We start from the raw sequence: 21025 nt of genomic DNA, 5'->3' as shown, positions 1-21025 counted from the left end.
TTTAAATAAATTATCAATATAAATAAAAAAGACCAATAATAGTGTGAACCCATATTTTTCAGGATTACCGGAGCGATATGAACCAAACGTGATACACGTATGACTTACTATCAGGAGACTAACCGCGTGGGGATAAGATACCGTTATCCCCGTAGGGGCGATGGTGAGGGGAGGGGAGTTTTAACATACACTGCCTGACAAAAAGAGTTAAGCACCTAGAAGGAGTGATTGAAAGTGAATGAAACTACTTATGCTGAAAAACCATGTGCCTTCATTGAACAATGTGGGATGAAAGAGGCTAGGCCGTTGGCAGTTACAGGTGGAATGTTGGCACCACATCGGTAGGGTACGGCCACTCCCCTCCCCTGGCCTCAATGAATGCCCTTAAGCGGCTCAGAATGGTGTCAAACAAACATTGGATCCTCTCCTGAGGCAAGTTCGTCCACAGTTGTTGCAGCTGTTCCTCCAGATCCCGCAGGTTGGCACTGGTACTTCTAATGTCACCCCACACGTGTTCAATGATGGAGAGGTCTGGGGATCTTGCTGGTCTGGGAAGGATCTCAACAAGCTCTAGGCTGTCCATAGACACATGTGTGTTGGAACATTGTCCCAGGTTGCTGCGCCATAAGGGGTAGGTGTGACATATCGCTGTACCGTCAAAGTCTGCCGAAGCACTATTGGAGGTGACCTGAATGCATATTCTGGGCTCCCCACACCTTGATGCCAGGATTACTCCTGCGTGTCTTTCCACGATATGGACAGGATCTGCTCTCTAAAGCCGCACACGATAGTCATCGCAAGTTATGGAGAAGCGGGGCTCATCACTGAGCATGTCTCCCGGGCAAGGCACCACTCCAAACGCAGGAGTTGGTGTTCTGGTGTCAATGGCAACCGACGCATGAAGCGATAGGACCCAAATCAGGCTGATGCGAGCCGTCGAGACACTCTGCGAGACCTCACATTATGTTGCAGAGCTTCCAGTACATGTTCGTGGATAACGGGTGTCGAAGTTATGGGATTCCGCAATGCTTGGCGCACCATATGACGTTACACGCTCGGAGTGGTCTTTCTTGGTAAATATGAACCTGCACGACGTGATTGGGTGACCTCATGTACCAACTGAGTCCAACATCGTGCCACTGTGACATCTGAATGCCTCACATGACTCGCAAATGCACGCTATGACCAACCAGTCTCACACAGTCTCACAATGCGGCCTTTATCAAATGCTGTCAATTGATGAATAGGCTGTATAACGCGTCTGCAATGCATCGCAGGTGCTTCGTACTCTACGTAGTCCTCTCTGCACGTCTGACTCGCAACAATTGACTGGTGGTAACTTATCAACAAAAAGACGATGCCATCACGAATGCAGTCTGGTGGGCGTTCTATACGTTACAGATACTTGTAAATATAATGATTTTCTCACACACAAATGGTAAGCATGTATACCGAAATGGGATAATATTGGACCACACCGTCCAGTGTAAAAATTATCGAAAACAGTGTCGAATCCATAGTTTTCGTAGTCGCTGAGATGAATAGTGGCACTCCAGATTTTTAAAGTCCAAGTTCAGCTCATTTGGCATAGGATTTGAGAACCTTTAAAAATTAATTGTCCAAAATTACCGTGAGAATGGACGTATGTATGTTGTAGCGTAGCTATCGACCAAAATTGATACAAGTATGACTTGCTATTTGGAAAAAGTACCGTGGAGGGAGTGATAAGTAAAAATAAACGACAGTGGCGTAAATTCGTCTCGAATCCATAGTTTTTGGGGTCGCTGAGATGAAATGTGACGCTCCGGCAGGGGCGGTGCGTGATATTGGTTCAGTGTTGCACAACTCTCAATAATTTTGCACTTAATTTGTCGTCTTTTATTCTAATGTTTTAGTTTAATAAATCTAACACATATTCGAAAACATGTTAAAATCAACCCTCTTCGATCGTTCGCTGTACTAATGTTTCGTAACGGACCAATAAACGCTGGTGGCTTCGAATCAAACTCAGGAGGTTTGCTTTTCTACGCCAACTCCCTAGTGGACAGTGCGGCGCAATGTACCTCCGCAGGGACGAGCCTAAGCCTGCACAGCATCAGGTAGCATGCTCGCTCTCAGGCAGTTGCACGAGACTAGCAAGTCCCCTATCGAGAAAGAGTTCCTAATGTCCCCGATAGATAGCGCCACTCTGCGGAGATTAATTTATTTCTACTTTTTCTTCCTCTCGCAAAGATAATTTCAATTCCATGTTTTAAATTTACAATTTTAGCTTTACGTTGCACCAACGCAGATAGGTCCTACGGTGACAATGGGATAGGAAAGAACCAGAAGTTGGAAGGAAGCGACCATGACTTTAATTAAGGCACAGCCGGTGTGAAAATGACAAACCGCGGAAAACCATTTTCAGGGCTTCCGACAACGGTATTCGAACCCACTATACCCCGAATGCAAACTCACAGCTACGCGACCCTAACGGCGCGACCAACTTGCTGGGTAATTTCTTTTCCTTGCCATACCAGACCATCCACAATATTACCAACATCTTGCTTCAATGAAAAACAGGAGGGCATCTTTCAATTCAAGTGAGGCAAAAGTAACTTTCCCAGGCTGAGTGGCTCAGACTATTAAGGTGCCTTCTGACCCCAACGAGGCAGGTTCGATCCTGGCTTACTCCGGTGGCATTTGAACGTGCTCAAATACGCCAGCTTCGTGTTAGTAGATTAACCGGCATGCAAAAGAATTCATAAGGGACTAAATTCCGGCACCTCGGCGTCTCCGAAAACAGTAAGAAATTCTTTAGTGGGACGTAAAGTCAATAGCATTATTAGGCTGTTTTAAGAGTAACTGTAGTTATAGTTTATATTATTAACCTCTTATTTCCTGGGTTGTAATTGCCAGGTATATTTCATTTTTAATAGGAATGTAGTTCGTTACTTAACGATAATAGAGTTTCTTGTAATTTCTGTAAGCTATTAAAATGGGACACTGAACATTTTGGTGCAACACCCAGCTTCAGATACCACCAGCCGCTGTCGTGACCTACCTGTCCTGTGAGACGTTCTCGTAGGTTGGTCACCAGGCCGTTGGATGTTGAAGTATTACCTGACCTGCCGAGCGGATTGTAGGGAGGTAATTTGTAGGTATGACTCGTCCCGCAACTCACGAAATAAAAGATGATGTTATTTCCTTGTCCTTTATTACTGAGGACAACTACAACTACTATGTACAGTATATTTACAAGTCTGAATGTAATGATCTGTAGAGAGAGCGAGCTTGTTCCACGCACCTACTGTTCTACTACGCGTCTATCTGAATCTTGCCCTACGGCACTTGGGCTATGCCCGAACAGAATATCGTTCTGACAAGTACGAACTACTGGCTGGAAGAAGGCCCCGCGCCATCTTGGCCAGGGGTTATATCTCCGCTCCTGAACTCATCCTTGGGTCTTACGGGCATTGCTAAACTGATCATCCAGTCACTAGCGCCCTCAAGTGGCTATTCTCAATAGTTGTCACAGTAAGTGCTGCTACCTAGGCATTACTGTCTTCTGTCTTACTTTGTCCTCATCTTTCCTTGTTTTCCTAAAGCGCATCTGTAATGGCCTTGACTGGCCGTGTACTCACTTTGTCCCTTTGTCGGTTTATCGGGCGGCCGCCTGGCTCGCCGGCATACTACCAACTTTGTTTGTTGACACACAGTAAATATCTTATTGTAGTCAACAGCTTTCGTAAGCTGGCGCGTTTCACAAACCGCTCTCCAATACTTAACTGAAAGCTTCCTTCTGCTTTCCAATTATTAAATCTAACTATAATTATTATACTTATTATACAATTACTCAATTACTACAAGGTGTCTCCTATCGTTGATCATTATTCTAACACTAATTAATCTCCTCTGACACCTTGAGCTCTAGACTCGGCTGCGAATCCCGGCTGCCTTCCACCTGGCAGTCCGCCGGTTCGAGTCCGTGGGAGGTCGGTACACGACATCTCCCCCCTTAGGGAAGAAATGGATGCAACCATACGTTGCGTCCATTTCTGTCCTACACTATTTATACTCTGATGTTACTTGTGCGTAACGATCGGCGACCCTGTGGTGAAGGGGAAGGTTGTTCTCTACTCTGATTATCATTTGCATCCATTTCTACTTCTTCTATAGATCTCACAGGCGTACTAGGGCGTCCCCCAGCAGGCCTGGAGTGTAATTCCATGATCACCTCAGACATCTCCGAGCGTCCCCGGATCCGCCTGGGACGTTGGAATATAGTTAAATCCTCATCTGAAGTCTTAACCTTATCTCCCTTCGTGATTACCGTTTGCTTTATACATATGTTAGGGCAATGAGCCCGTGCATCATCAAACCATCTCTTTGCTGGAAACCCTAGTTTCGGACAGCAACAATTACAACAGTAACAAATTAAAATTAAACTTGTGATACCAACAACTATCCACACAATATATCTATACACATTAATATGCTGATAGACCATTTGTCTTTGCAGTTCTTCTTCTTTTTGTCTCACCATATCTTCCACTTCTTGTGTCTTATGGGTAGCCCATTGTAAATCGTTAATGTGATTTAGCAAATTATTTAAGGACAACTTATTCATTTCGGGTATCTGTTCTAACTTGATTTCACTACCTATTTGTTCACAACAGTCATAATCAAGTGTGACTTCTGGTACAAAGTCTTTACTTTGTGTAGTGTTCACTTCACCTACACCTTGTATTTTATTATGTGGCCCATATACTGTGCAACCTGCACTTAAAACAAGAATACCAGTGCCTGTTAACCTGATATCACTGGTGGTATCCTTACACATACATGTTACTTTAACTTCTTCTGGGGATACGTATATATATCTGTTAGCTCTGATAGGTATCCACATGAGCTGTTGAACGGGAAGTATTCTTTTATCACAATAATCTGGAATCTGACTAATTCCTAAGATAAGCTGGACTGCACAACTCTTTTGAGTGTACACTGTATTAATAGGGAATTTAACATGACATAGTTTCCAACTGGGTGTTACTACCTTACATTGATTTACCTGATCTTTATCTAACTGAACATAAGTTTGTTTCTCTTTGTCCATAAGGATATAGTCCTTGGTCTCTTGAAGATAAACAAAATGGTGTGGATTACTCTTCATATACGTGGGGAATGGAATCATGTGATACAATGTATAAGTTACCCTATCTGTAAGGGGTGTCTTGATGACGTACACTAGATAATTTTTGTTGGCGAACACTTCCACTGCGGCTACCTTGTAAATCAAGTAGCCGTAAGCTGATTTTAAATCAAATGGCAAGGACAATCCTTTAGGGAAATCTCCCTGAGCTTTCTTATAACCTTTAATAATATCATCTGGTGAAATTATTTGCACCTGAATGACTCCTACCTGAGCATTCATTATACCTGATAATACAACACTGTAATGCTCATACAGTTGTATGAGAAGGCCTTCAATCTCAATTAAATGCCTATTCACTGAGTTTTCTAATTCTACTTGCTTAAGTGCTTCTGTAATCTGAAGCGTGCTATTGGCAAGATAAGATCTAATTTCTGCAATGTTTTGAGTTAATTTCTGCTCATTGGCTGTGACATCGTAAATGGTGCTGTTCATAGATTGCAATGTTGATTTTACTACTATCATCTGGTCTTTTGCAATTTTCATAATTGAAAGCTGTTCCTGCTCTAACTCACTAATTTTTGACTCATATTTATCGGCATCCTCTTGACTTAATGTTCCAAATAATGCCTTTGCGATGGAACCTACTGCGTTAATTAGGCCTCGTTTTCGCCTAGTGTTATCCGTTTCCCCTATTGGTTTAGTAATCCTCGTAATTAATTCCTTCGATTCCCTAATTCTATCTAATTGTGCACTTAGCATCTTAACATCCTGTTGACATGTTAGGTTAGTACTTCTTTCTAACTGTGTACATATTAATTGAGTCCAGTGTATGTGTCTCTTGACATTTGAAAATACATCACTTAATTTATTCAGGTTTACATAGGTAACTAGTGTCCATTCCGTATGGTATAACTGTATCTCACCCTGATTGTCGAAGTATGCCCCTGGAGTACTCTCATATGGTGTCACCTTGACATCCAGTACTTCTCCGGCTATTCTGTAGCGGTGTGACGTCACGACTATCACTGTTACTACGATGGACAACAATTCTAGCATTCGCGCCATATCTGCTGTCTACCTGCAAGGTAAAGACAGGATATGTGTTACCCTTCTATCTATGGATACATTCGCTTCCCAGTTCTCATTTCACTCATCTACAAGTACAATTTCAAACGGTTCTTATGTACCTTAACCCTTTTCCCCTTCTTATTCATCTGTAGGGTGCAGTTCACCCCTGAAACATCTACTATTTCGTACGGACCTTCGAATGGTGGGCTTAGCTTTCTGGATTTTCCTCTTCGCAATGCGTCATTGCGCAAAAGAACCTTATCACCTACCTGAAAGGTGACCTCATTTTGCTTTTTGTCGTAGTGTTCTTTCTCTAATTCCTTTCGCTCTATTAAAGTCTTTCTGGCGGCCTCGTGATTTCGCCTAAGCTGTGCCGTCAGTTCCTCCACCACGTTCTGGTGTTCATTGTAATTCATTTCAGGTGGCTTTTGCAGCACACCTGGGATATTTGCCTTCCTTCCAAAAATTAATTCGTAGGGTGTGAGCCCTGTACTTGTGCTCTTTGTGGTATTATACACAAAGCTAGCTGTAGGCAAATACTTGTCCCAGTCATTCTGCTCCCCTGAGCAGACATAATGCCTTAGGTACTCCGTGAGCACCTTATGGGATCTTTCTATGCTACCGTTCGATTGTGGCCTGAAGGCCGTAGTGTGTGTTTTCCGAATGCGCAGCGTTTTACACAGCGTCTTAAACACATCACTCATGAAATTACTACCCTGGTCAGTGAGAATCTGCTCTGGTATCCCGTAGATACTTATTACGTTATTGATTAGCGTCCGTGCCACGGTTTCTGCCTCCTGATTAGGCATGGCACTCGCTACTAGGTACTTCGACAGCTGATCTTGGCATGTCAGTATGTACCTGTTTCCTGCCTCTGTCAACGGAAGAGGTCCAACTACGTCTAGGGATATCTTCTCAAAGACTGTGTTCGGGGTATCCGTGATTCTCATGGGAGCCCTGACGTCTGGTCTGGTCCCTTTATTCTTTTGACAAGAGGGACATGTGCGTACATAGCGCTCAATGTCCCCTTTCATGCCCTTCCACTGAATTCGTTCACGTACCCTGGCGTACGTGCGCGCTATTCCTTGGTGGCCTCCCACCAAAGAATCATGACATTCTTTCAAAATGGCTAGCTTTTCAGCTTCGCCTAATTCGTTCTCTTCCTCAGATAAGCTACCTTCGGGCGAAATCTCCTCTGCGTTAGCGTCCTCGGAAACCTCGCTACCGTCCGCTTCAATTCCCTCTGCCGTAGCGTCCTCGGGTTTTGAAGACAGTACCTCCTCCCTATTCTCGTCTGAGGCCTGAGTTTCTACTGTTGTCTCTGAGTGAGACCTGTGCTGAGCCGAGTTAACCACTCGCGCTTGGCACTTGGGTTCAGTGGGATTCCTACTCAGGGCATCTGCATTGCAGTTCTGTTTGCCCTGCTTATATACGACGTCGAAGTCGTATTCCGCTAGCTTCAGCCTGAACTTTAGCAGGCGTGAAGACGGATCTTGCACGTTGAAGACCCACTTCAACGGCTTATGGTCTGTCACAACAGTGAATTTTCTACCAAACAGATATGGTCTGAAATACTTTACTGCCCACACTATTGCCAACAATTCTTTCTCAGTTACGCTATAATTCATTTCTGCTTTATTAAGCGTTCTACTTGCATAAGCAATTGGAAGGTCTTTCCCGATAGGTCCTTGTGACAATACTGCCCCAACCGCTTCGTTGCTCGCATCAGTGGTAACAACGAATGGTTTTTCAAAATCCGGATACTGTAATATAGGTTCCTCAATTAACTTTTGCTTTAGTATCTGGAACGCTTGTTCCTGATCGTCTCCCCATACAAAGGGAACGTCCTTCTTCACTAACTGATACAGCGGTTTCGCGATTTTGCTGTAGTTAGGTATGAATTTCCTATAGTACCCACTCAGTCCGCAGAACTGCTTGATCTGGCGGCTAGTGGTCGGCCTCGGAAAGTCCCTAACGGCCTGTACTTTACGTGGGTCTGGTAAGACACCTTCGTCAGTAATTACATGTCCTAGGAATGCTACTTCAGTTCTTAGGAATTCACACTTATCTGGCTGGAGTTTCAGCGTGTTCTCTCTCAGCCTTTGAAATACGTCTCTTAGCTTCGCATTGTGTTCCTGGATTGAACTCCCGTACACAATGACGTCATCCAGGTAACACAGACATTTTATACCCGTTAACCCTGTGAGCACATTGTTCATCAGCCTCGTAAACGTGGCTGGCGCGTCTTTCAAACCCATGGGCATTTTCCTGAATTCGTACTTGTGTCCTAGCGCAGAGAATGCTGTCTTTGGCCTGTCTTCAGGCTTCAACAACACCTGGTGATAGCCACTCGCGAGATCTAAGGTCGAAAAATATCTCGCCTTGCCAAGGGCGTCTAACAGTTCTGAAATTAATGGCAGGGGATAACTGGTTCCTATCGATATCTCGTTTAATTTTCGAAAGTCGATCACGACCCTCCATTTTTGTTTCCCTGAGGCGTCTAACTTCTTGGGAATTAAAAGTAATGGCGCATTCCAGGCTGATGTGCTAGGTGTGATAATTTCATCATTCAGCATCTTATCTATTTGAGCTTGTATCTCCCCCTTCTGTGCTTCGGGAAGTCTATATGGTCGTACATTAATTGGAGGTTGATCTTGGGGTGTAGGGATCTCATGCTGTAGTACATCAGTGTGAGTTAATTTGTCTCCCTCAAGATGGAAGATATCTTTGTACTCAGCACAGATGGCGTATATCCCTTCCTTATCTACCTGCGTGAGGTGATCAACTCGCAAACAGTCTATCACCCGCTGTGATCGGGGCTTCTGAGTGGCCGGTTCTCCGTTTGCCACTCTACTGTTCTGCTCTACCTTTCGCACTTGTGCCAGGCAGGTTTTATCTACCTCCTGTATGTGCACTCGTGGACTGTGTAAAGTCACTGCCTTTTCAGTGGTATTCATCATGCTAACCACTGCTTCATGGTGCTCTGATTTGGTTAGGCACCCTGCGAGGTACACCCCTGGTATCACCTCTTCCTTCTCAATAATTCCTAAGGGTAGATTCCGATCTACTTCTATAACAACGACCTTCTGGGTCCTTGGTTCGAGACGGATCACCTTCGTCTCTCGCGCCCCCATAGGGTATTGTCGCCCTCTTATGGTGACATGACCCTCCTTATAGTCAATCACACTATCTGTCAGGATGTCTCGTCCAATTATACCATCCTGTGTTAATTGGAAATCACTCCCTACCACATGAAATGTGTGACTTGTGTTTCCAATGGCAAAACGTACAGTACCCTGGGTGTAAATTATTCCCTTACTTACACCCGCTAATTCAATTGATTTGCTCCCATCAATCATGCATTCCTTGGGTACCGATTGCCTCTTTACTAGGCTGATATCGGACCCAGTATCTATCAAAAATCTCAACGGTCTTCCTTGGTTTGCGACCTGGATCAGCACCGTGCCTTCTACGTCAGAATTCTTGGGACCTTCTGGTCTGCGGGCCTCCGTAACTGTCCCCTTGCTACGGGCCCGTTCTAGTTTGCCGCCTGAGCCGCGGAGGCTTTCGTGGCTTGCGTACTGCCGCCCTTCTTTTTGAACCAACAGTCTTGGGTTCGATGTGACCATCTATCACAATGTTCGCATTGGGCTCGGTATCCTACGGCCTTGCCCCCTATGCGATCACTCTGAGTTTGGCCTTTCATGGCCCTGTTGCCCGTGGACTTGCCTTGGGCTTTTCGACAATTCCTCTGAATGTGGCCCTGTTGGCCACACGAATAGCACCTACGGTTATCCGTACGCATCACCGGAGTGTGTGCACCTTGAGTGCGTGCACCTTGTGTGCGTGCACCTTGTGTGCGTGCACCTTGTCGACAATTCACCTGTATGTGACCTTTTCGGCCGCAACGATAACAAATTCTGTTTTCTTTTGTCACTGTGTTTGGTTGTGTGCGTACTATGCGCACTGTCTCTTGTACTTCTGTTTCCTTATCCCTTAGTTTCTTTCTACAGTCACGTTCAATGTGTCCTGTTTTCCCACAATAGCGACATTTTAATTTACTGAATGTGCCCCCTGTAGCTGTATTGGAACTAGTGGTCTGTGTGGTGTGAGCCCCCTGCGTTCCTGTGTTCTTACAGTTCTTTGCTATGTGGCCTTCCTGGTTACAATTGTAGTAGACCACCCTAACACTAGCATGTGTTGGCTTAGTATGCCACTTTGGTGCTGCACTGCGCTCCTGTTCTGGTCTGCGCTTGCTAAACCCTGAGCTACGTTTGTGTTGTAGACCTTCTCGTGCCTTCTTTGACAATACTACGGTTTCTTCCTGTTGAGCAAGTGCAACTGCCTTTTCGAAAGTAATGCCCTTTTCTGACTGTACTCTAGCTTGTATTCTAGGGTTGGCTAATCCTTGTATGAAACTAGCAACACATATTTTTCTTGTTATTTGCAATTGTGCATCGCGATCTTCCTCTAATTCGCCTTCAAGTATTGCCTCTCTAAAAGAAGCTGACAGCGTTTCTATTTTGTGCGCCCAAAGTGCGACTGATTCTCGCGGGTCCTGCGCTGTTTGGAACATTTGACAAATGTACAAATCTAACGTGCCTTGCTGGCCATAATATTCTATCAATGCCCGCTTGGCTTTCTCCCAATTATGTATATCACGTCTGTACAACAACTTATCTCGGGCTCTGCCCGTAACCTTAGTTAAAATGTACTTGAAAAACAACTCTTGATCCTCATCCTTAATCATACGAACAGCAGCATCTACGTTAGCTATGAACTCATGCAATCTATCTGGTTGACTGCCATCAAACTCTCGCCCAATGAGACGATGTCCTTCTACTACTGTAACAAAAGGCCCCCTCATACTTACTGATTCCACCTCGTCCTCGAGCATCTCAGTGCCTCGGTCTGCTGGTACTGAACTATTTTGTCGTGCCATTTGAAATAAATATTCAGCTTACCTTAATCTACAATGCTGCTTCACTGCTGGGCTGGATGAGTAGTCGGCTGTAGTGCTGCGTCTCCACCGGATGGCGTTGTCTGCTACTGGACTGCTACCCCTCTGCTGGGCTGGCTTAGTAGGCTGCGGTAGTGATGCTCCTCTTCTGCGATGCGCGGCACACGAACGAAATTACGCGGTAGCGCGATTCGGACAATCTTCTGCGAAGTCGCGATTTCTCACACGGAAATCTTCTGCGAAGTCGCGGTTCTCTTACGGACAATCTCCTACGAAGTCGCGGTTCTCTCACGTTATTTCGGTGAGTTGACACTGTTCGAGGATCGAACTCGGGACCCTGCACTACCTGACACCAAATTTTTATACGTGCCTGTCGTGACCTACCTGTCCTGTGAGACGTTCTCGTAGGTTGGTCACCAGGCCGTTGGATGTTGAAGTATTACCTGACCTGCCGAGCGGATTGTAGGGAGGTAATTTGTAGGTATGACTCGTCCCGCAACTCACGAAATAAAAGATGATGTTATTTCCTTGTCCTTTATTACTGAGGACAACTACAACTACTATGTACAGTATATTTACAAGTCTGAATGTAATGATCTGTAGAGAGAGCGAGCTTGTTCCACGCACCTACTGTTCTACTACGCGTCTATCTGAATCTTGCCCTACGGCACTTGGGCTATGCCCGAACAGAATATCGTTCTGACAAGTACGAACTACTGGCTGGAAGAAGGCCCCGCGCCATCTTGGCCAGGGGTTATATCTCCGCTCCTGAACTCATCCTTGGGTCTTACGGGCATTGCTAAACTGATCATCCAGTCACTAGCGCCCTCAAGTGGCTATTCTCAATAGTTGTCACAGTAAGTGCTGCTACCTAGGCATTACTGTCTTCTGTCTTACTTTGTCCTCATCTTTCCTTGTTTTCCTAAAGCGCATCTGTAATGGCCTTGACTGGCCGTGTACTCACTTTGTCCCTTTGTCGGTTTATCGGGCGGCCGCCTGGCTCGCCGGCATACTACCAACTTTGTTTGTTGACACACAGTAAATATCTTATTGTAGTCAACAGCTTTCGTAAGCTGGCGCGTTTCACAAACCGCTCTCCAATACTTAACTGAAAGCTTCCTTCTGCTTTCCAATTATTAAATCTAACTATAATTATTATACTTATTATACAATTACTCAATTACTACAAGGTGTCTCCTATCGTTGATCATTATTCTAACACTAATTAATCTCCTCTGACACCTTGAGCTCTAGACTCGGCTGCGAATCCCGGCTGCCTTCCACCTGGCAGTCCGCCGGTTCGAGTCCGTGGGAGGTCGGTACACGACACCGCCACTGCGCTCCGGGTGCCGTTTAAGTCCTGGTTCAACCTCAATCGGAATGGGGGTCCAATATTACCGAGATTATGGATTTATGTTTGTATGTTCCAGCATAATTCTCAACCAAACATAGTGCTGTTTGAAAAATATACTCTGGGGGTGGAGGTGACATGAAAAACGAAAACGACCGATATTATGTGCAATTTGCAGAACAGCTTCCACTCAAGCAGGTCAGGGAGGGTGTGGCATAAAAAATTATGAATTACGGGGACGTGGACTGTAATGGAGTGTGAATTACTCCATTACCTTAGTACTATATATTTTGGATTCCATTTATGTTTTAATATTACGGTGTGCGTGTCCACGAATTCAGAGTTCGAGATACCATGGTCCTTGCTCTGATTTGCGCATGGGGAGCCATCTTGCGGTGGACTTGGTTATAGAAACACGAGGTGGCTAGTGTGTGCTGCGATCTGGGTGCGAAAAGTGAAGTTTACCTGGCGAGGGACAATACTCTTGCTAGGGAAACAGATACAAATTCTAGATGAAAAGTGCAACATTGCCCGATAACATGAATGGCTATTCTCAAGACTATGGTGCTAGATATGAAACCCTGCAATCAAACAACCAAAATTACAGTAGTCATATCAGGTGTGGTTTAGTAAATTTTTAAACAACCACTTTGCAGCATAAACATCAATGAGTTGGTGTGTTCACATAATGGTTTTGGAAGTCTATAAAAGCCCCCACTAAAGAGCAGTTTATGTTCCCGCACTTTTCTGTCTAAAAAGTGTCTCAATTCCTGCAAACTACATCCCACAGCTGTTGGACCTTGAGAAGCAAACATTTTTAGCATTTGGTGTATTCGTTCCAGAGGCATGGAATCAAGATTAGTGAGCATTCCAACAATATATGACCAAAACACTTGGAGCTCCTCCTCACGCTGGTCATGTGCAGAAGCCATGGCACTCTCAGACTCTTCATCCTCACATACCATCTCAGCAGGCACAGGACATTTTGATCGGGTAGGATTCTCCTCCACCAAAAGAAAGGTATCGGTAGATACTTCTCGTAACAAGCCTTGAGATTGCCAGTACTCAATTTTTCTCCTAAGCACTGTAGACGGAACATGCATTATTTGACTAAGTTCTTCAACAGTCCACTGATTTTTAGTTTGAAAATGCCAGATAATGGTAGCATGTGTAGGAGAAACTGTAAAACTAATAGTCCTATCTTTTAATTGAATGTCAAGGAACACTGAACCTAAATGTGGCTTCCAGCATAAAGTCCTATTAACTTTCAGAGTTTCAAATGCTTTTGTATATGTTTCCAAGTGTTCTTTGACAAACGTAGGCAATTCTAAAGTCACCTCCTTGAATGGAGGCCAAAACTGTGCAGAAAGAATCATTACTGTACAAGGAAACTTCTGTTTTCCAAAATCTGAATTAGTGTCTGAATGTAGATGAGCATTTTTTCTCTTAGAGTCGTAAACATCTTTCAACATAACTTCACAATAATGTAGTTGAGATTCCCCAAATCTGAGTTTCAGAAGTTCTAGATAACGGATTTCTTTCTCTGTGTTGTAACTGAATTGCGAGAGGAGTCGATCAGCCAACAGAGTACGATATTCATTAACAAATAGTTCTTTACTCCCATACACATTAACTAGCATCGATATTATATCAGATGTTCTTCTAATTTTTGAAGACTTCGATGGGTCAGCATCTATCAATCAATCAATCAATACTGATCTGCATTTATGGCAGTCGCCCAGGTGGCAGATTCCCTATCTGTTCCTTTCCTAGCCTTTTCCGAAATGATTTCAAAGAAATTGGAAATTTATTGAACATCTCCCTTGGTAAGTTATTCCAATCCCTAACTCCCCTTCCTATAAATGAATATTTGCCCCAGTTTGTCCTCTTGAATTCCAACTTTATCTTCATATCGTGATCTTTCCTACTTTTATAAACGCCATTCAAACCTATTCGTCTACTAATGTCATTCCACGCCATCTCTCCGCTGACAGCTCGGAACATACCACTTAGTCGAGCAGCTCTTCTTCTTTCTCTCAATTCTCCCCAACCCAAACATTGCAACATTTTTGTAACACTACTCTTTTGTCGGAAATCGCCCAGAACAAATCGAGCTGCTTTTCTTTGGATTTTTTTCCAGTTCTTGAATCAGGTAATCCTGGTGAGGGTCCCATACATTGGAACCATACTCTAGTTGGGGTCTTACCAGATACATATATGCACTCTCCTTTACATCCTTACTACAACCCCTAAACACCCTCATAACCATGTGTAGAGATCGGTACCCTTTATTACAATCCCATTTATGTGATTACCCCAGTGAAGATCTTTCCTTTTATTAACACCTAGATACTTACAAAGATCCCCAAAAGGAACTTTCACCCCATCAACGCAGTAATCAAAACTGAGAGGACTTTTCCTATTTGTGAAACTCACAACCTGACTTTTAGCCCCGTTTATCAACATACCATTGCCTGCTGTCCATCTCACAACATTTTCGAGGTCACCTTGCAGTTGGTCACAATCTTGTAACTTATTTATCACTCTATAGAGAATAACATCATCCGCAAAAAGCCTTACCTCCGACTCCACTCCTTTACTCATATCATTTATATATATAAGAAAACATAAAGGTCCGATAACACTGCCCTGAGGAACTCCCCTCTCAACTATTACAGGGTCAGACAAAGCTTCACCTACTCTAACTCTCTGAGATCTATTTTCTAGAAATATAGCAACCCATTCAGTCACTCTTTTGTCTAGTCCAATTGCACTCATTTTTGCCAGTAGTCTCCCATGATCCACCCTATCAAATGGTTTAGACAGGTCAATCGCGATACAGTCCATTTGACCTCCAGAATCCAAGATATCTGCTATATCTTGCTGGAATCCTACAAGTTGAGCTTCAGTGGAATAACCTTTCCTAAAACCGAATTGCCTTCTATCGAACAAGTTATTAATTTCACAAACATGTCTAATATAATCAGAAAGAATGCCTTCCCCAAGCTTACATACAATGCATGTCAAACTTACTGGCCTGTAATTTTCAGCTTTATGTCTATCACCCTTTCCTTTATACACAGGGGCTACTATAGCAACTCTCCATTCATCTGGTATAGCTCCTTCGACCAAACAATAATCAAATAAGTACTTCAGATATGGTACTACATTCCAACCCATCGTCTTTAGTATATCCCCACAAATCTGATCAATTCCAGCCGCTTTTCTAGTTTTCAACTTTTGTATCTTATTATAAATGTCATTGTTATCATATGTAAATTTTATTACTTCCTTGGCCTTAGTCTCTTCCTCTATCTCGACATTATCCTTGTAACCAACAATCTTTACATACTGCTGACTGAATACTTCTGCCTTTTGAAGATCCTCACATACACACTCCCCTTGTTCATTAATTATTCCTGGAATGTCCTTCTTGGAACCTGTTTCTGCCTTAAAATACCTATACATACCCTTCCATTTTTCACTAAAATTTGTATGACTGCCAATTATGCTTGCCATCATGTTATCCTTAGCTGCCATCTTTGCTAGATTCAATTTTCTAGTAAGTTCCTTCAATTTCTCCTTACTTCCACAGCCATTTCTAACTCTATTTCTTTCCAGTCTGCACCTCCTTCCATAAGGTGGGTCTTTACCATTCCTTACCACCCTTAAACGTACAAACCTGTTTTCGCATTCCTCAACATTTTCTTTAAACCCATCCCAGAGTCTGTTTACATTTTTATTTACCGTTTTCCACTGATCATAGTTACTTTTTAGAAACTGCCTCATACCTGCTTTATCAGCCATATGGTACTGCCTAACAGTCCTACTTTTAAGACCTTCCTTTCTATCACATTTATTTTTAACTACCACAAAAACAGCTTCATGATCACTAATACCATCTATTACTTCAGTTTCCCTATAGAGCTCATCTGGCTTTATCAGCACCACATCCAGGATATTTTCCCTCTGGTTGGTTCCATCACTTTCTGAATCAGCTGTCCTTCCCATATTAACTTATTCGCCATTTGTTGGTCATGTTTCCTGTCGTTCGCATTTCCTTCCCAATTGACATCTGGCAAATTCAGATCTCCCGCTACAATCACATTTCTTTCCATGTCGTTTCCCACATAACTGACTATCCTATCAAATAATTCCGAATCCGCATCAGTGCTACCCTTTCCCGATCTGTACACTCCAAATATATCAAGTTGCCTATTATCTTTAGAAATGAGCCTTACACCTAGAATTTCATGTGTCTCATCTTTAACATTTTCGTACCTTACAAATTCTTCTTTCACCAGAATGAAAACTCCCCCTCCCACCTTTCCTATCCTATCTCTACGATACACACTCCAGTGCCGTGAGAAAATTTCTGCATCCATTATATCATTTCTCAGCCATGATTCAACTCCTATTACAATATCTGGTAAATATATATCTATTAAATTACTCAATTCTATTCCTTTCTTTACAATACTTCTACAGTTCAGCACTAACAATTTTATGTCATCCCTACTTGATTTCCAGTTCCCTGTTCCCTTATCACCGCTCCCTAGGCCATCCCGTTTCCCTGAATGTACCTCCCTATTACCCTTCCAAACAAATTTCCTAACTTATACGTACCACTGCGGTTTAAATGAAGGCCATCCGAGCGCAGATCCCTATCTCCTACCCACCCATTAGGATCTAGAAATTTCACTCCCAGTTTCCCACATACCCACTCCATAGTCTCATTTAAATCCCCAATCACCCTCCAGTCAGTATCCCTCCTACACAGTATTCCACTAATAACAATCTCCGCTTTCTTAAACTTCACCCGTGCTGCATTTACCAGATCCCACACATCTCCAACTATGTTGGTACTTATATCAGCTTGCCTTACGTTGTTGGTACCAACGTGAAACACTACCACCTTCTCCTTCCCCTCCTCCCTCTCTTCTACTTTCCTCAACATCTGCCTCAACCTAATTCCTGGATAACATTCTACCCTGGTTCCCTTTCCTCCACACACTTTCCCCACGTGTCTAACGATGGAATCCCTCATGACCAGAGCCTCAACCCTACCCACCTCATTTGATCCCCTCCCCTCCTGGTCAGCCCTATCTTTCCTGATAGCTGCAGAAGCTACTTCCTTCTCCCTTTTCTCCTTCCCATGACCCTGTTCCACCTGTCTTTTCCTATCCTCTACTCTACATTTCCCTTTCGTACCTTTTCCCTTCCTCCTACTTCCATGCATCTCAGCAACAGTTCCCTGTCCCTCATCTTCCCTCTGTTGTTCTATCTGGAGTGATTCGTACCGATTTCGCACAGACACCTGTCCTGAATTCTGATCCTGAATAGAGCCCTTAGCCTGCAATCTCCTTCCCCTTAGAACATTAGACCACCTGTCTTCTACAACTCCTCCCTTTCCTTCCCCTCCCTCTTGTACACCTACTGTAACCTGTACATTGTTTGAGGGAGCCCTATCTTCCTTCCTGTCTTCTGTGAGAATCCTAATTACCTCCCTCAAACTTTCCAACTCCTCCCTCATACCCCTCAATGCCTCACCACACCCACAATAAGTACACACGCGCTCCTTAGCCATTCTTTACGGGGGAAAAATTATAAATTAAAAAATAAAGTAACTTATTTGCAAAAAAATAAATGAACGGAGGGATATATTGTCTGGGATAGTACACAACAATAAGGTAATTAATATACGACTACACTACAATACTACTTAGTCGTGCTCTATGTTTTTTATCCTACAACCCCTAACAGGATAAAAACTGCTGTTAATTACTGAATATCGAAAGTAATACACAAGAACTACACAATTCCAAACTGCAATTAAGCCTATCCTAATTTCAACAATATTTTAGTAAGAGTTTCTACGGATACCTCTACTACACCAGTACTACACAAATATTTTACAATAATAAAATAAGCACACTAAATTCTAATAGGATATTACTCGTATACTACTGTACAGTACACTACAGTAATTTTTAAACTACTTTCAGACGTATCTTAATTACGGTACCGGTACCGTACCGTATGTCTCTACTAAGCACAACAGAAATGAAATTTGCATGAACTACTATACTCAAAGATTACCAACGAAGCTAAATGCTTAGACAAATTATTATTAGTATTACGGTCTAATAGATACACACGAAAGATAACACACGAATATAGCAGGCAAGATACGGCACTATCTAAATGTACCGTACTGTATCTATACTACAATGTATCTACACTACACTATACTGCGTTTGGTTAAATGCTTAAGTATCAAAAGGATTGCCGTACACGAAGAAAAACACGAATATAACTGGCAAGATACTATCTAATATATTATACCTTATCTTCGCTACAATTCTACTGAAATGTGGTTATGTGATTATTACAGCTGGTGGATTACTATTATTTTCCCTACTCCACGGGACGGAGAAAAAAAGAAGTGTCCTTAATTAGGCCTACTGAAAAATACGAGGTTGTCTACAATAATTTCTCAAATATTTCTGTCAAAACTACTACTACTATTACTCCAGGGACTTGAACTGCAATTACTGGGATATATGAACTTTATTATTATTAGCTAACCGCTCATAAATACTGAAAGATCGAGGGAGCGAAATATAAATTAAGGATACTAACTACCTACTCAGAAGTATAAATGAATGGAATACAAGGTCAGCTGATTTTTATTTATATTTACTTGACTACACTACACCCTTTGTTCACGACTGTAGCCAACAATGCAATATTTGAATATGAGGAGCGACAATAATCAATAACAATACGATTGTTAACTATTACCGTGTAATCTCTTTAACTTCTTTTTAAATGGAAGTTTACAGGCGTATCGTGTTTTTTAATGTAGTAAATTATTACCTTCGCGATAGTTTGAACGTATATCTATACGAAATACCGCAGAAGTTGCTGCAGAAGTTACGGTACTATTCCTTATGATAATCTGCCTTTGTAAGTACAACCAACGAACCTACAGATACCGGTATTTACAAATATTTTTAAAGTTAATATTGTTACCTAAAGTATTACCTAAACCTAAATTCGAAACAAGGTGCACCTAGCTAGCCTACTTAACCTAGAAAACGTAATTTACTGAAGACCAACTGAATTACTTGTTACAAAATTTAAATAATTATTACTACTCCCAATTTCTACCAACAAGCACTAAACACCACTATATAAACAGCACTAAATGAATCAGATATACACAAAATTAAGCTATTTCAATAGGTTTTCACTACTTTATCACTACAATAATGCAAGAGCTCTCTCAACAGCCAACCGTTCTCAAGCGCATCCAACAATGATTCCTACAGGATCTACATGATCAGGGTTCCAAGTCTCTACAGGATCAGGGTTCCAAGTCTCCCAGTTTTCTGAATCTTCATCAGACTGTGCCCCCTCATCCAACTATAGCACTTCTCCTCGAACAAGTTCATCAGCTAATTCACTAGGACCTTCCTCAGTTAAACTGCTCACTACACATCGCAGATTGTCATCACGACAACGCAAATATAATCTCACCGGCTGTGTAACTGTCTCTAAGAGAACTCCTGTAGGGTCCAACTGCTTCAGAGCACGAATTGCTGCTACGTATGCTGTTAAAATGTCTGGTGTGTTCACTCCAGGATGAAGCAGTCTGGTCTCCAGTGCCCGTTGTAATTTCTGCGCAAGATATGAACGAAGATCTGTTTTCTGGAGACAAATCCGAAGATCTTCTCCCGTGTTTCTCCTGGTCATTTCCTGTCCCAGTGTAGGTGTTGATATTGTGTGTTAATTGTCTGGTAATCGCGGCTAGTTCGGTTGTTGATGACCCACCTTAACGCGTACCCTTCATCCGAATTATACATATGTCTCCAACTGTGATTAACCTTTTACCCATGGCTCTGAACATTGATATCTCCTACTCTAGTTTATTTCTCTATACTAAGCATCTTTGTTCCGTGTCCTTCTATTTATTCCTGTTCTAGTCATTCACCTTCTCCTTGGATTGAGATTATGTGTACTGGGGTATGGAAGTTGATCCTGAGTAAGTGGAATTGTTGATTTCTGAACTAGAAATTATTTTTTTTAAAAAAAATTTTGGGGGGGACTATGTAATTCTACTTGTTTACTGGACCTTGAATTCACGGAGATGTATATGTGTGTTAAATTTAACTGTATTGCAATGTTGTTTCCTCCTTATTCTTGCTGTTGGCATGATTATTGATTGTGTGTTGTCTAGTTATTAATGTAATATTGCTTGATCTGGAGTTCATGCCTCTATGGTAAAGGAAACTGATGATAAGGAGATTAGTGTGGTAACGTCACTTAAGGATTATGTAGAATTCGGTGCACTGACTTATCTCTTGAAGATGTTTGTGTTTCCTTGTTATCTTATTTTATCTTTTCTTTTCTTCTCCTTGTGTTTTATCTTATTAATTAATGTGGATATACCTTACCATTCAGAAAGTCATGCCTTTTTCTACGTAAGAGAAACCCCTAAAACAAGTTC

The 21025-nt window shown here is 42.5% G+C and overlaps 1 protein-coding gene across 1 annotated transcript; it reads right to left on the bottom strand.

Annotated features, from left to right (window-relative positions):
• Window positions 1–13139: 13139 nt before the first annotated feature.
• Window positions 13140–20271, bottom strand: LOC136879101 (anaphase-promoting complex subunit 2-like). Its single transcript, XM_068228973.1, is given in 3 exon segments — window positions 13140–14206; window positions 17581–17584; window positions 19879–20271. Coding segments are annotated over 3 exon segments (1464 nt in total).
• Window positions 20272–21025: the final 754 nt, after the last annotated feature.

This window comes from Anabrus simplex, chromosome 8, assembly GCF_040414725.1.
Source record: "Anabrus simplex isolate iqAnaSimp1 chromosome 8, ASM4041472v1, whole genome shotgun sequence".
Classification (NCBI taxonomy): domain Eukaryota; kingdom Metazoa; phylum Arthropoda; class Insecta; order Orthoptera; family Tettigoniidae; genus Anabrus; species Anabrus simplex.
This window is presented reverse-complemented; position numbering and strand designations above follow the sequence as displayed.